The sequence below is a fragment of the Anthonomus grandis genome, chromosome 7, assembly GCF_022605725.1.
Source record: "Anthonomus grandis grandis chromosome 7, icAntGran1.3, whole genome shotgun sequence".
In the NCBI taxonomy this organism is placed as follows: Eukaryota; Metazoa; Arthropoda; class Insecta; order Coleoptera; family Curculionidae; genus Anthonomus; species Anthonomus grandis.
Genome location: NC_065552.1, coordinates 28,538,027 through 28,554,441, shown reverse-complemented (window position 1 = coordinate 28,554,441; position 16,415 = coordinate 28,538,027). Strand labels below are relative to the sequence as shown.

At 32.3% G+C, this 16,415-nt stretch overlaps 1 protein-coding gene across 5 annotated transcripts in view; it reads right to left on the bottom strand.

The window, feature by feature from the left end:
- Positions 1-16,415, bottom strand: part of LOC126738561 (scavenger receptor class B member 1-like) — a 210,344-nt gene that overhangs the window by 77,895 nt on the left and 116,034 nt on the right. For all 5 annotated transcript variants that reach the window (XM_050443948.1, XM_050443946.1, XM_050443945.1 and 2 more), the window contains exon 3: positions 8,969-9,060. In XM_050443948.1, the coding sequence (XP_050299905.1) occupies positions 8,969-9,060 (92 nt within the window). The remainder of the gene's footprint in view (positions 1-8,968; positions 9,061-16,415) is intronic.

Genomic DNA, 16,415 nt, shown 5'->3' with positions numbered 1-16,415 from the left:
ATTTTACTTCTCGGTTCTTTTCGATTATCTTACAAATAAATATAACCATTTTAACAATATTAAATTTTAATATTCGTTGAGTTGCTATTTTTTTAAGAATGTAACTTTTAAAAACTATTGATCAAGTATTTCTTTTTATTATACATGTTAATTTAAATGAATTATGATATATTATTATTTTTATTTACGTCTAATGATGCTTTTAGGTAAAAAACTATAATTTTTAATCGTAATATAAGTTCCAAACTTTTGACCTAACTTGCAGTTTTTTAAATTTTTTTTAGTCATCATTTTTAAAAGTTATTGAATAAATAATTCAAATCAAAGATCTTTAAATAGACGAAGGAAAAGAGCTGTATTAAGCTTTTGTTTAGTTGCAGAAGCTATAACATCGACAAAGTCTAAAAAGAACAAAAAAAAGAATTTAAGTTAATATTATCTTAATTATTAAGTTTGTGTCTTCTTGACTTTTTAAAATGGCTTAACAAGGAATTTTAAATTATATGGAAAATAAAAAACTTACTTTACTAAGGAATATAGCAATTTTACTTTATCATATTATCAAATAATCTATCGAGAGATTCCAACATGTTAAATATATTATTAATAAAATAGAATTATATTAAAAGTTATAACTGTATTAATGAACAAAAATTTATACTTAAAAATATTTTGGGGCTCTCAACCTTCCTAAATTTAAATCTATGTGAAGGTTTACCACGTGTAAAAACCGCCTCCAGTAATAATTTCAAATGTGCGTAAAAGCGCTTGGACCTTCACCTTCTAGCAAAATTCTCAATACTATATTATTAATTGGCTCATTAACAAAATTAAATTTGATCTACATTAGAAAAGAATATAATTATTATTAATTAACCTCGTCATTTTGTTTCGATTTTAAAATTAACTTTTTAGCGTTAATCAAATGATAGGTTTTAATAAATAAATTATGTTTTTTTGGATATATACAAATTATAACATTTAAATTAAAGATTAACTGTTATTCAGCTTTAAAAGATCATGGATCCAATAGACCACCATCTAATAATTTATCCTTCATTAAAAAACGAGTGATTTTTATTCAAATCTGTTTCGAATTCACAGGTGTTCCCCATTGAAGGACACCCTGTTTTTGGCATTCGATAAAATTAAATAAAATGATTCTGATTTTAAAATATTCTAATATGGTACTAATTAGCTAATATTGTACATTTTTGGTAGACCATTAAAAAGCGACTAAGACCCTGGGACAATATTTGACACGTTTGCAGGAAAAACGTAAATTTTTTTACAAAATATATATTTATGGTAAAATTTTGCGTCAAGTCTATATAAAAATGCTATTGATATATTAGCATTAAATCAACTATATAGCAAGTTCTAAAGTATTTTTATTTCTTTTAGGATGTTATGGCAGAGAACCTGTCTAAAAAGTTTTAATTTACTTATTTTTATACCTGTAATAAATTCGTCTTATCATTTATATTGTAATGGTGTTATAAACACCAAAAAACCCGCTGATTCTTTTGAATATCAGTGTCATACCGCACGATGCATATCAGATTGGCGAGAATCATCCAGAAGAGCGTTCAGCCGAATATATAAGGAGCCGCATCGACGATAGTAGTTTAGTGAAGTAAAATTTGGAATATTGGCGCGAGATTTAAATTACATCTTCCAGAAGGCACTTCCAGTAGTCAATGCAAAGAAAAGATCATCAAGTCAAAATGCGCAGTCAACAAAATGCTCTGATCAACAAGCATTGTGATACTTCTTAAAAAATGCATGGTAGAATTTATTTGCTGGATATTTGGTCAAGACATACCTTAAATGTTCTATCAAAACACACACCCAAAAGCTCTGCAGACTATACACTGAGCTCACCTGCCCCATATTCAACCTCCTTAAGACTAAAGGATTTTTCGTCGTTTTAATAATATTCAAATATAATTTATTCGTGTTGAACTACAACTGAATTTACATGAGACAACTTTTCATTTCGTTAACTGGAAATTCTAAATTTCAACTTCTTGCCAGAGCTTGTTGTCACACACATTTATCGTCAACAAATATTTCGACATCATTTAAATATATTTAAAAAATGAGAGAGCCTAGAATAGACCCCTGTGGAACCTCAAGTTTAACTGCTAACGGTTTAGATTTTTTGCTTTCAGAAAAATTTCATGGGATGTACAATCGAAGGCCCTGGAGAGGTCTCACAGGATTGCACCTACACAGTCTTCTACTTCAAAGCCCTCGACGACATACTCAATCATATAGATAAATGATGCAATTGTAGGCCTTCATTACCTAATCCCAAATTGTTTGTTGGTAAAAAGTTTTTTCTTTTCAAAATAAGAGTAAATTTGGTTTTTAAGCAAAAGTTTTTTGAAATGACAGAAGCTAATGGATCTATAGTTGCTTAAGTCTTCCGTAGTTCGCTACTTGGCAGTTATACAGGATTTTGTTAAATATATAAATGGTCTTTTAATTTTCTTAAGAGGACTAATACTTTTAAAGCCATAAATCTGAAATTTCTAGATTTTAGACTAGCAATAGCATCCATGACTTCAATGAAGGTAACTTCTCCAATTTAAAAACCACGAGTAAAATTTGTAAGAGTTAAAGGTAGTGCGAAGGTTTCACAGATGTTTTGTAATGGTGAAAACAAAAAACAAAATTGAACATCGTATTTTTGAGGAAATGTCAAAAATGTATTTTTGTTAAATAGAATCTCCTGTATATTTTTACATAAAGTAAAAGACAATAATTTTCTTATTAAAAAAGTATTTACACTAATGGTTTAATTTTAAAAATAACAAAGGCAAAGCAATATTAATAATTTTGCCAAATTTAGGTAAGTTAGCTTTGAACATTTTGAGAATAAAACAAATAAATCAAATTAATTAATAAATGCAAAATTAAAATTAAATAAATAAGAAAAATCTAACGTAGTAAAATGCCTTTTACGCATACTGAAAATATGCTATGTTAGAATATTACCTTGTATACCTTAGTAACGCCAGAGATTTTAAACATTGGTTAAACATAGATGAACCTATCTTTATTAAAAATTACACTACAATAGCAAGATTTAACAGAAGTAATTTATCCCATGGAGGTACTGTGATAATGTCTACAATCGCCGATTTTTCACCAGTAACTAAGTTTGATAACATATTATCTGAAAAAGTTTTTGAATTTTCTATCGTTCACCATAAGTTACATGACCTCTATATTGTTTGTGTTTATAGAACACCTGACGCTGATGTACAAACTTTCTGTCTAAAACTTCTAAGCTTGCTAGAATCCATGCCTCTAAAAAGGAAATTAATTTTGTGTGGCGACCTTAATATTGACTACTCCAGTGTGTGTGTTGCTCAAGAATCTCTTCAGTCTATTTTCGATTCAATGGGCTTTTTAATGCATGTAAATTCACCAACTAGAATACCTAAAAATAGTTCCAGCACCATTGACTATATCGTGTCATCTTTTACTCTAAACTTCGTTCATTGTACTGTTATCAATTCAGGTTTTTCTGACCATGAAGCTGTTTTGGCCAAATTTACTATTGACACTTTGGGCAAAAATAATTTTCGTAAGTTTGGCCGTATTTTTGGTAAAAAAAATTTTTTGAAGTTCAGGAATCTATGCCAAAGAGCTGACTGGGGTCTTATCTCTGATGATATCGATGGTGAGTTTTCTAGATTTGTAAAGACCTTGTCAAGTATTGCGAATAAGTCCTTTCCTTATAGACCCATCAAAATTAAGCATCATAAACCCTGGTCTACTAAAGGCTAACGTGTGTCTGCAATGAACAAAATTTCGGACAGCATATTTTTTCACAATTATGTAAGGCTATACAGGAAATTATATCGAAAAGCAATAAAAGCCACAAAAGATATTTATGATAACAGGCTGGCTAATTCTGGTTACGTTGCTAAAGAAACATGGTCTATTGCTAACGAATTAAGAAATAAGCCTTCTTTAACTAGCACTATCCCCTCTTCACCTGAGAATCTTAACGATTACTTTGTTAACGTGGCTAAAAACCTAATGACTACTATAACACCTTCTCATAATCCACTTTCATATCTAAAAATGTTCTGAAATCTGCCTCATACCACCTTAAACCATCTAAGAAACCTAATTAACAAATCATTTCAAAATGGGATCTTTCCTAACTGCCGTAAGACTGCAATAATTCCCTTGCATAAAGGAGGAGATAAAGAGCAAGCTCCAAATTATCGTCCAATAGCTCTCCTTCTAACATTATCGAAGATCGTAGAAAGATTGGTTAAAAAAAGGCTATTATCATTCCTGTTTAAATATAAAATACTAACTCCCCATCAATTTGTCTTCTTGAGTAATAAATGCACTAATGGTGCTATGTTCTCCCTTTTTAATAGTGTTTACTCCAGTACAAACAATCATCATTCAACAGCAACTATTTTCTTTGATTTCTCCAAGGCTTTTGATTGTGTAAACCATACAATCTTGATCAACAAATTACAGCACTATGGGTTTAGAGGAACGCCTCTCGAATGGTTTAGGTCCTATCTTAACTACAGAAGTCAGCTTGTTGATACGACCATGTCTTCTAGCAGACCAATAGAGTGTGGGGTAGCTCAAGGTTCAGTTCTGAGCCCAAATTTGTTTCTGCTGTTTATTAATGATATGACCCATCTTAACATTAGCGGAAAAATCTGTCTCTTTGATACTAGCTTCTTCCATGTACAATCCGGATGTTGCGGCACTTCATTAAACTATTGCTAAAGACCTTATCAACATTAAATCGTGGTGCGATTCGAATCCTCTCTGCTTAAACATCTCAAAAACTAAAGTCTTATCTTATAAAGGTACTATTCAACCCTTTGTACTTAGCAACACCAGCTCGCACGTTGTTGAATCTGTGAAATTTTTGGGACTTATTGTTGACAGCTCTTTGAAGTGGGAATTACAAATCGATGTTTTATCTAAAAAATTAAGTTCAGCTTGTTTTGCCATAAGATGAGTTTTCAGGGAATTAAATCTTTCGTCTTTTTTTCTTTTTTTTATTTTACTTTCTTGTTACTATTGTTATTTACTTTCCCATTTTCTTACTTTTTATATTTAGTATAAGAAATTTGACCAGGTACATTTATGTCTTTTGTATATATTTATTTAGTACTTGTATTTTGATGTCTATATTTGTGTGCTTTGCTTTTTATGTATAGCTTTGTCTACAAAATTTTTAAATTTTTTTGACAATAAAGCATATTTGATTAATTAATTGATTGATTGATTCCAAACTCGTAACTTGACATACCCAAAATACTTTTTAGTTCTCTACAGAAAGTTTTAAAGTAACTAAAACGTGATAGAGGAAAGGAGGGTTAGTTGGCGTACTTAAGGCTAATATCCAAATTACGCTTTTTTCTAAACTAAAAATAATTTGTTAGTAATATTTTAAACTCCACTTGTCATTGTAATCAACGTTTAAAATATCATAGCTAAACACATTTCTAATCATATAATCTTTCTTAAAAAGATGCAATGTACGATATCTTTCCTACAAGCGTTGGTTAGCTGAAGAACTGTAATGGCTAAGCAGAAGAAAATAGTGGCAAAAAAATTAAAGGTCTATAGGTTTTTGCCAATTATTGATTTGTTTGGCAAAGTTTTTTACTTATATGCCATAACAATACAGATAGAAAACGGAAAAATAACAAAAATTGTACTGCAAAACTTGAAAAATAACAAAAATTAACTGCAAAAAAAAAACGTTGTCGTTGGCTTCGTTTGGACAAATTTTTCTTAATTCTAATTCTAACAAAAGTCGCATACCCATACTTTGGCCATTGATTCGTTTAAGTTTAGATACGTGCTTTTACAATGAGTCCATTTAGAGCACGTGTCACATCATTGTTTTTGCCTTCTTCATTGCAAATCAAACACATTTTATCATCTTTTTCATTCTCAGATCTACATCGTTATTACAGTTATTGTAAAGTATTTTTATTGAACTCTCTGAAGAAGAAGAATCAGATAACTGTCATTTTGAGGTGTGCTATGTTTTATTTTTTGTAATATTTTTTGGTCGTTTTCAGTATCTGTGGCTTTTGAAGTGACTTTAATAATTTTTTTTGTTCTTTGTCTAGTTTTTCGTTTTTTTTTTTCTATAGCATTTTTCATCGGTGTAGTGGACAGGATTGGAGAAGGTAGTTTTTTTCGACAACGTTGCAATTTTGATTTTCTTGATTGGGGCTTGTGGTGGCTTTATTAATTGACAAGATAAAATTGAAGGCATGGAATGACTGTCTACTAGTGATTATTCCAGAAATTGAAGGCACTGACTCTGGCATGATATTAGCCTCCCCAATTTTATGTAAGTTGAGTTCTAGTTGTCGATATTCTCCTATGTTCTTTAAAATTAATTCTCTTTCTGTTGTTTTGGGTAAGTGACGAATTCGTCATCTTACCTCTTTTCTTATTCACCAACTTACCCTTTTAGGTTATTTCAAACAAAAACGTTGGTAATAACAAAAGTAAATGAAATGTTTTGTTACTTTGTTTCCTAAATCACAGTTTAAACATGCATAAACAGCCTGTAACTATGTGATGTGGAAATGAAGGAGATATGTTGACCTTATACCCTTTATTATGTTGACCATTCAAGAATAACCTTTTTTACTTGGGAGATAATCGACTGTCTTTCAAGCGAACACCATTCTGGAGGTGGCTACAAGGGAAGAAGTCACAAAGGACTCAGAAATCGAAATAATCAATTACTCCGATCGACAAGTTGGTATAAAGACCATCCAAGCACCCAGAACCGGTTTTAAACTGTTTCAGTGTGCAGGAATGCACTAGACACATTGGGTGGGATGAAAAAAGTCCAAGTTTGATTGAATTCTAAGGACGGAGTGGTGTGCAGTAAATGGGCCGACGAGTTCGCCAGGATCGGTTCATCTCTCACCAAATAGTCACGGTCCCTGCCTTAGACTACGTATGAGACACATTTCTCATATCCTAGAATACTGGTCATGGGCAAAGACTAAGTCAAAAAAAGTTTATTACAAAAAAAAAATAGTTATAAATATAATTACATGAGAAAATAAAATTTGACAATTTTTGGTAAAAGGAACTGCTTCGAGATTATATAAAACCGATAGCGCTATTGCATGAAACAGACCTTAACAAGAAAATGACATTACAAACCATCATACTGAAACTAAAAAGATTATAAATAAATATAAAAAAAATCCTAATTAACCTAAAAAAGAACAAAACTAAAACTAAAAAGGGCAGAAACTAAAATGACAAAGCAATTTAACTGGCATGCAACGGAAGGCAACAAGAATAGACAAAAGAGAACTACAAAAGAAAGATTAAACAGGCCAGCTTATCTTTGGTGTTAGTTGATTTTGCAGTTTATGTTAAACATACTACTAGGCATCTCGTTGGGAGTCGAGAAGAATTTGCTTAACCTTGGTGTAAAATTTATTAAGTGGCAAATCTTTAATATTATTTAGCAAGTTATTCCACATTGTAACTCCGACAACCGAAAATGAATTGGAAGTTACTTCTTCTATGCTGAGGTATTCTAAAACTTTCAGCATTACGAGTATTGTGTAAATGTGAGAGAGTAGTAAATAACCTATTTAAATAAGGGGTTGACCCGATTTTATTATTTTATGCATAAAGGCATATATGTAAAATTTTCTTCTCCTTTCCATATTTAAAATAGAATTTATGTTTAAATAAGGTGTGATATGCTCCCGATAGGCTGCGCCATAAGAAAATTTTACACAGCTATTTTGCAATTTTTGTATGGATCTAGAAAGCTCAGATGTTATAGAATTAGAGTATACGATATCACCGTAGTCGAGTAAGGAAAGAATAAGGCTATTGCAGAAATAATATTTGGTTTTACTCTTTAAGACATTTTTAAATCTGTACAGATTTCTGAGACGCATATAGCCTATGTTGTATGTAATTTGTTCTTTATGTGTATCTCAAAACAAAGGTTAGAATCTAAAGTCAATCCTAATATTTTTACTTCATTGACTACTGGAATTTTTTCTCCATTAATCTCAATATTCATGCTTTCATATAAGTGTCTCAGAAAAAAATTTAAAAAATTTAATGGCACGTATATCTGAGAAACATCAGCATATTGTTGTAATTTACAATGTTTAATACAGTTATGCATATCCGCAACATAAATCGAAAATAAAAGAGGTCCCAATATGGAGCCCTGAGAAATACCAATTTCCAAGTCAAGATACTTTGAGTGCTCCAAACTTCCATTGTTGGTTTTTAACAACACCGAATGTGATCTATTTTTAAGATATAAATCAAAGAAAGAAACCGTGGATTCGGAACAGACTAGGGATAATTGGAGGCAATAAGGGGTTTAGGCCTATATACCGAATATTGTCCCCTGCCAATATTACTACCATTATTGATAAAAGTGTATAAACAACTAGGCCACTCAATCCGTAGACATACTGCATATTCCGAAATGAATAAATAAATTAACAGATTCTCTAGCTATAGTCTCAAGTCATTATTTAAAAAAAGTAGATTTTCACACACTTGCCACACCCAACAAATAATTTTTTTAGATATCCTGACACAAGGTATAGGACTTAAATAAAATACCCACCTTATACATAATTATAAGCTTGATTATGTATATTAAAATTTATATGGTAATGTTATTTTTCTCTTTTTTTAATTTCTAGTTTCAAAAACGAATTTTCTCAATTACGTATTTAACTAAGCCAATATAATTACATAACTTATGCTAATTTTATATCAATAAAACCATTATCAAACATTATAGGATCAATGATCCCTCTCATCCGAAAATAATCCACTGTCTCATAATGATTTCGTAGACATATTTGCGCATTTTTGTTAAGTTTACTAATTACTTAAGCAAACAGGATTGTCTAAATTCTTTTATTTATAATTAACTTACCTTAAGTATAATATAATCGAGCCATGGTATCGATGACAAAATAATTCCCATCGCTAACGTAAATAGACCAATAATTACAACAGACAGGTGACCTGAAAATAAAAAATATTTTTTTAAGAGTCAGAAAACTGTGTAATAAAATATATTATTTTTTGACTTAATAAATTATCCTTTTACATATTTTTTCACCGAAAGTGCCATTAATTCTCTATGTCAATAATTTGACTTAAGTTTTATATTAGTATTGTTTATTATTATATAACGGTTTAAAAGAAATGTAAATAACTTTGCTATAATACTGCACTTTTAGATCACGTGAACAGAACACAAAACATTTTTTTATTAATCGGATTTGAGTAAAGTTTGTAACTAGTGTTTAATTGTAAATTTTTGAAACTGTTTTATCTAAATTGTCTTCGGCTCGGTAAATTTCTTTAGTGAGTGCCAATACCTTATACATGGAACAATTATTTATACATAAAGCAAACTGTATTTAGTAGAGCCAAAGTAGGCAAAATGCAATATCGCTATCTCTTTTTAACTTGATTAAGATTTAGACTTTTTATTGCAAGTTATTACATTAAAAGTCAAAGTATAAGTTAAAATCAAAAATAGATTTATTGTTACTAACGTAATGTTGTTAACAAAGCAAACATCATAGGTAAAAATGTAGTAAAAAATTACATCAAATTATGCAAATCTATTCACTATTAAAATGTTGTATTAAAATACTCGTCTAAAGAATAAAATGCTTTTGCAATTAAGAGTTTTTTTTTATAATTTTACTTTTTATTTATACTTTATGAGGTAGATGTTTAAGAAGCCTTCTGCCCTCATCCACAATAGACGGACTAATCTGCTCACTTTTTGGGATACGTAGAAGTAAAGAGAAAGTTGTTCGGAGAGCACACACCCCAAAACACAATATCATATCTCAGATGAGACTCAATAAGAGAGGTGTGCTATCATGCAATTGTTATACTCTAATAGCATTACAATTGGATGATAGCTTTCCTATTAAAGAGGGGATATAATTTTCAAATGTTAATTAGACTTATTGTTGCATTTTGCAGAGTGACAATTCTCAAGTTGCATTTAAAAGTTAAAATATTAGTTTCAGAAACATTAAAAGCTAATCGATTAGATTCCTACCATGACTTTACAAGAATTAAATCTTCATCAATAATATTTCTAAATCTTCTAGGGTCAGTGTTATGTCAAAATGTTGGTGTATCATCCCCAAAGATAGTAAATTTGTCCCCAATTGGAATTTGAGAGTTATCATTATCATATAGTAGGAACAACATTGGTCCAAGAACAGAACCTTGGGACACATCCGTATCTATAGCAAGCTGACACATTATTGTCAAAGAATACTCTTTGTGTTCTTCCAGGTAGATAAGAACGTACACTGGGTACGTTACGTACAAGAGCAACTACTCTAAATCCATAGGTCTCTAGCTTCTGCAGCAGTATCCTGTGTCTTACACAATCAAACGCCTTAGATAAGTGGCGGACCACAGCCGTCGCACTCTCCCCAGCATTCCACCCCAAGTACAGACTCTCCAAAAAGTTGAAAATAGTGTCAGATGTACCCAGTTTCGTTCGAAATCCAAACTGCTGATGGTTAAGAACATTTTGTTGATTTAAAAATTCCATCATTCTAGTTCCTACAAATCTCTCTACAAGCTTGCTAAACGTAGGAAGGAAGGCTATGGGTCTGAAATTTGATGGATGATCTTAGTTGTACGTATTAGGTTTATAACGTTTTAGGACGTCTTCCGATTTTCAGCCGCCATCCCTGTCTGTCTTTCTATAAGTTTTTTAACATCTCATTCACTTATCTTCCTATCGATGTCTTCTCTCTAGCTTTTTCTTGGCCTTTCCACGTTTTCTTCGACCGAGAGGTGACCAGTTTATTATTTTCTTTGGAAGTCTGTTAACTATAATTCTTTGAACCTGTTGGTATGGCCTTACCATACCAACTGCTTCGTCCTAATGTCATTTACTATTTAATGTTCTACTTTCATAATTTCTCTGATACCGTTATTTATTATCCTTTCTTGTCTCGATTTTTCTGCAGATCTTTGTCAATAATGCATTTCTGTAGCATTTAACTTTCGTTCGGTATAATAGTTTGAACTATTGTATTATATATTTTTTGCTTATTTATTTTGAATACTGTCTAGTCCTATAAGATGCCGTTTAACATCGATATTGCTCTTCTGGTTTGTATATTCCTCTCTCCTATTGCTTGGTTTAGATTACCATCCTGTGTTATTTTTAACTCTAGATACTTATATTCTTCACATTGTCTGATTTTTTCCCAATTTCTAATATTAAATCCTGTTGTATTCCTCCAATACACATTGTCTCTGTCCTGTCTATATTTACACCCAACCCCCATTCTCTGTATTGCTCTATGAGTTTTCGTGTCAAGTATTCTAAGTCGTCTTGATCCTGAGCCATTACCACTTCATCGTCAGCAAAGCACAATGATTGATTGTGAATAAATTAATGATTGTTGGTAAGTGGGATGTTAAATATTCCAAATAGATTTTAAAAGGAGCTGGTAAGACAGCAGCCTTGTTTTAGACCTTTGTTTACCTTAATGTTATCTGATAGTTTATTTGACATGCAAGCAAACTATTGACTAGATGGCGCCAGTAGCTCTTACATACTATATCATTTTAGGACACCTTTCCCTATTTAAATGAGCTTCGACTGAGTTTGGCTTAAAAACGTTTTGTTGTGTTCCAGAGATCCACTACTCTATGTTATATCCAAACAAGATATAGTTTTTAATACTATTTTTAGGGGAGAGTCGATGTGCTTCAAAAGTATTTGTGATAACTCTCACAGGGTTTTTTTTCTAATGAATAAATTGATGTATTTAAGAGTCTTAAAATAGAAGCGAGTATGACTGAAATTATACGTAATACATAATATAAGATTAGTACTCTTTCTTATACACAAAAACAATTAATTATATTTAACCCGTACATACATAGCTAAATTATTATTAATCAAAATTACTCCGTCGACCTGACAATTTCACATGGTTTTATCAGTTTGCTTTTCTGAAAGCTGTCTTATGATAAAATATTTTATTAATATTTACATAACGAAATGAACCTATTAAATAATAACAATTTTCTCTGGCCGACTGACCGCTCCTGAAATTAGCACACCATTACATACAAAATTTCAAGTACATACTCACATACACAAAAAAAAATACGTTTACATCTACATATTACCAAAAATATACTGAAGTTAAGTAATCTAAACCAACAATTATGAGTACGGCTTATGTGCGTACCTGGTGTTTATGTAATATTTCGCAGTACTGTACAAAATGCACTAATTACATTATTTCATGCCATCCAAGGACGTTCGGTCGTCTCGGCGTTTATTGTGATAGTGAAAGTGGTGGTGAGATAATATTCACTTACTAATAATATAATTATGGTCAGATCTTTAACCCAAAAAACACTCAAGGGTCCGGGTTTTTTGCGGTAGTAAAACAGTACAAGGTTGCTGAAAATATGTTGAATTACCGTATTATGCAATGTTTATGGGTAATCCCTAAATTAAATATGAGTCACCATGAGATTTATTTTTGTACCTATTTGGAGGTAAACTTGTCCTAAATTTAAATAATTGGTCTGTATTCAGGATGACAATTTGAAAACTTATAGTGTAAATTTAAGAAAATGTATTATATTTTCTTCCTAATTTAAATTGCTGTCTGCGTCTCTCTGATTCTCTAATTGAAGAATTTCGAAAGATTTTTTAAGCATAATAGCATTCGTCTTGCTATCTAAATTTCCTTAAATAAGCAACGGACTAATAATTGCATCTTAGTCCATTTAAATAGTGAGTGCACTCGTCACTAGAGTCAATATTTTTGATGAGCCGAAATACTACAGTAATTCTAGCTATCACAATTTAACAAAATTAAATTTTTCTATTGTGATCATTATTACAAAGTTAAATTTGAGCAGTTTATAGGGAAAAAAATTTTCATTTAAAAATTTTTCCTAAAAGATTTGCGGGATAATCTGGCTTCTGTAGCTGTTTGACAAGTCATGTGATTTACATTTCTCTCCAGATGTCGCTGGTTAAATACTCTATTAGAAGTTGTTTTTAAGAAACTCTTTTCCCAACGTGGAACTGCCAGGTCAATCCCAAGTTCCGAATCCAGAATAACAAACACCAAGGAAAGTTACAACTGCATCCAGAGTCTATTAACTATGCCTACACTCTCTAATAGAAAAACTATATAGGAAAAAATATATTTTTGGTTTTGTTCTGATTTAATCTTAATCGATTTGGTACCACCCACTTTCCCAGGCCACTGCATGACTAACCAATTGTAAGGATTTGGCTGAGCGGTTTGGGCACCGTTGGATTACCAGAGTTGGCGCAGTTACTTGGCCTTTTAGGTTACCCGATTTAAAGCCGCTAGATTTTTTCCTTTGGGGAAACTTAAAAACTAACAAAAGTTTATCGGACGAACTATAGCAGCAGTTGAAATGATTCAAAAGGACTATCAAGTTTTTAGTCAAGTCCGAGGAAATCAGGTGTGACGTTTAAATCGGTGTATACAGGTTTTTGAATAATTGACATTTTAAATAATTATTGTCATGATATGATGTACAAAATTTCATCGCTATTCTAAATTTTAACGCATCTTAGGGTCATAGTGCCGTCGTGACCCTTTTCCGGACATGGGTCTCTATACTCAAATGTTTTTTACTGCGCTGAGTAACCTGAGTGTTCTAGAAGTATGATCCCATAGTTCTGAAACACCATGTATACTAGAAAGAGAATAGGACAGAGTTCTACAGTAAAATCTGATGCCTTCTTCTTCTTCTTCTTCTTCTTCTTCTTCTTCCACTTCTTCTTCTTCCTCATTGACCTTCTCTAATCTAATTCTGGACGTAGGCCTCTCCGTGACTTTTCCATTCGTGTCGGTTTTGGGTAAGTCCAATCCAATCTATACCGACTATCTCCCTGATGTCATCCGTCCATCTTCTCTATGATCTTTCTAAGTTTCTCTTTGTTTCTCTAGGCCGCCACCGTATCACTGTATTTGTCTATCTCTCCTAATCTTGTCTCGCTGCGTAACACGCCCAGGCCCATTTCAACTCGACACATTTCTTGATTGTAGCAACGACTCTAGTCCTCCTCCTTATTTCCTGATCTCTTGTCCTACCTCTTAAAGAGATTCCCAACATTGCTCTCTTCATTTTTTTCTGAGCTACTCTAAGTATACTCACGCTATATTGGTTTAGTGTTATCATTTCCAGATCATACATGGCCATAGGTAAAACTCACATATTTGCATGCGTCTACTCTTGCATTAATTAATGCATTTATAATGTTTATAAATGGTCGGTTGCAACATTTGAATTATTTTTGTCAGTCTATTTCCTGCAAGTTTGAGCGTTTCCACTGTGATGCAATCATCTTCGGAGCATTTTCTGTTCTTCATTTTTTTGTTAAATTATTTTTCATCTAAGAATGTTTTTGGTATATCTCTTGAGCCTGCGTTGCACACTAGGGTATACTGATGTACAGCTTCCTTATTAGGCATCACATACGAGTTGAGTTCACAGCAGAATTCCTTAATTACTTGGGTAATCTGTTAAGAACTTAATGCAATTATGCCGTGTTTGCTTATTAACTATTAAATCATCTTTTTCCATTGGACAGTCGAGACTAAAGGACTCTCATATTTTACTGTTTCTGTCTATCATATCTTGAAAATTCTGGTTTATTATTATTTGTAAAAACACCAAACTCAATACAATATTTATTGTACACTATGTTTAATTAAAGTAGTTTGGAGTATACCTCGCAGCCCAAACCTGTTTTAGTTTTGAAACAAAAGCCTGTCCGATTGATACCAATGTCCTTTATGCTAATCTCGGCGACTTTTGTATTCTGAAAAGAACAACCTCGATGGCTTCCAGCACTTTTTTGGACTCATCCCAGGATGTTTGAAGTGTTGGTGATAGACCCTTCCACCTCTTATGGTCACAAAACCAAACTAAGTCACCGTTGTTGTACTACTGGTCTACAACATTGACATATGCATCTTCCATCGCCTCGCTGGAATCTTGAATGGAACTAGGCACTTGATTATGACTAAAACCCATACGCAGTTCGTTGACATAGGCCGAAGACTCGTGTTTTCATGGATGGCGGATCGATAAGCCAGGAGAAATAAATAAAGAAATCTATTCCAGTCTCTTTGGTGGCTAGAGACTACTTTGTCCAAATACCGATTAATGGTCCTATTCATTTGTCCCACCATGCCATCTAAATGCAGATGTAATACGGTTGTTCTCATTTTCTTGATTCCAAGCTGCTAACAGATGTTCTGGAACAAGCAGAATTCTAAATTTCATCCTTGGTCTTTATTTAGCTTTAAGGGTACACCAAATCAACAGACCGTTATTTTATTAAGATTTTGGTAATAGTAGGGGCTTTCTGATTTCATAGAGTGTACGCCTCAACCCATTTGCTAAAGCAGTCCATCTGTACTTATTCCCTGCTTCCGATTTAAAAAACAAGCCAGCAATATCAATAACAATCTTTTCAAAGGGACTCCCTACTATGTACTAACGTACACCACTCCCTTACGTCTGCTTTGCTATTGACTCAGTAAAATATTTCCCTCACTTTTCCTAGAGTCTTACTCCCAAGTTCTACTGACTGAGATACCGGCATGGGTTTTCTCTAGTAATTCCGAAATTCGACATTTAGTCACAAGAATTTGCTGTCGTTGTCAATCATTTTTCGCCTTAAGAGTCCATCTTCCTAAATTAGAGAGTACTATTGTGGCCAACATGACATGACATTGAATGAGTACTTTGTAGCTTTTTCGCAAGTTGATTTTTTCCTCTCTTTTATCCAGGTAATGACTACCTGGAAATCGGGATCTTTCTCTTGTTCTCTTACAAGATCCCTATTTTGCGAAGTATGAGCGACGATGATGGTTCTTAACAAGTAAAAATCTTTCTGTCACGCTGTTCAATGATTTTGCGATGTTGGCAAATCCCTACACAAAGCGTCAGTAACATTTTTTACGCATCAGTTTACATATAGTATGTGGTAGTAAGTGTTTCTATCTATCGTTAGTCATTAGTCTTTAGGCACTGGTCAATCTTTGACAGTTTGCACTTTTGCTCTATTAACAGCAAGTCTTTGACTGAAAACGACGTAACTAAGATATTGCATAGCTCCGGAACTCTTCTTCTAGATTTTTCATGTGGTCCTTAAACGAGTTTTCTACCACAATAATATGATCCATATTTACTTACAACTATTTATGTCTGATTTAAATATCGCGCCAATACTCCGAACTTTACTTCACTGAACTAACAACCAATAACTATCGGCAATGCGGCTCCTTATATACTCGGCAGAACGCTGT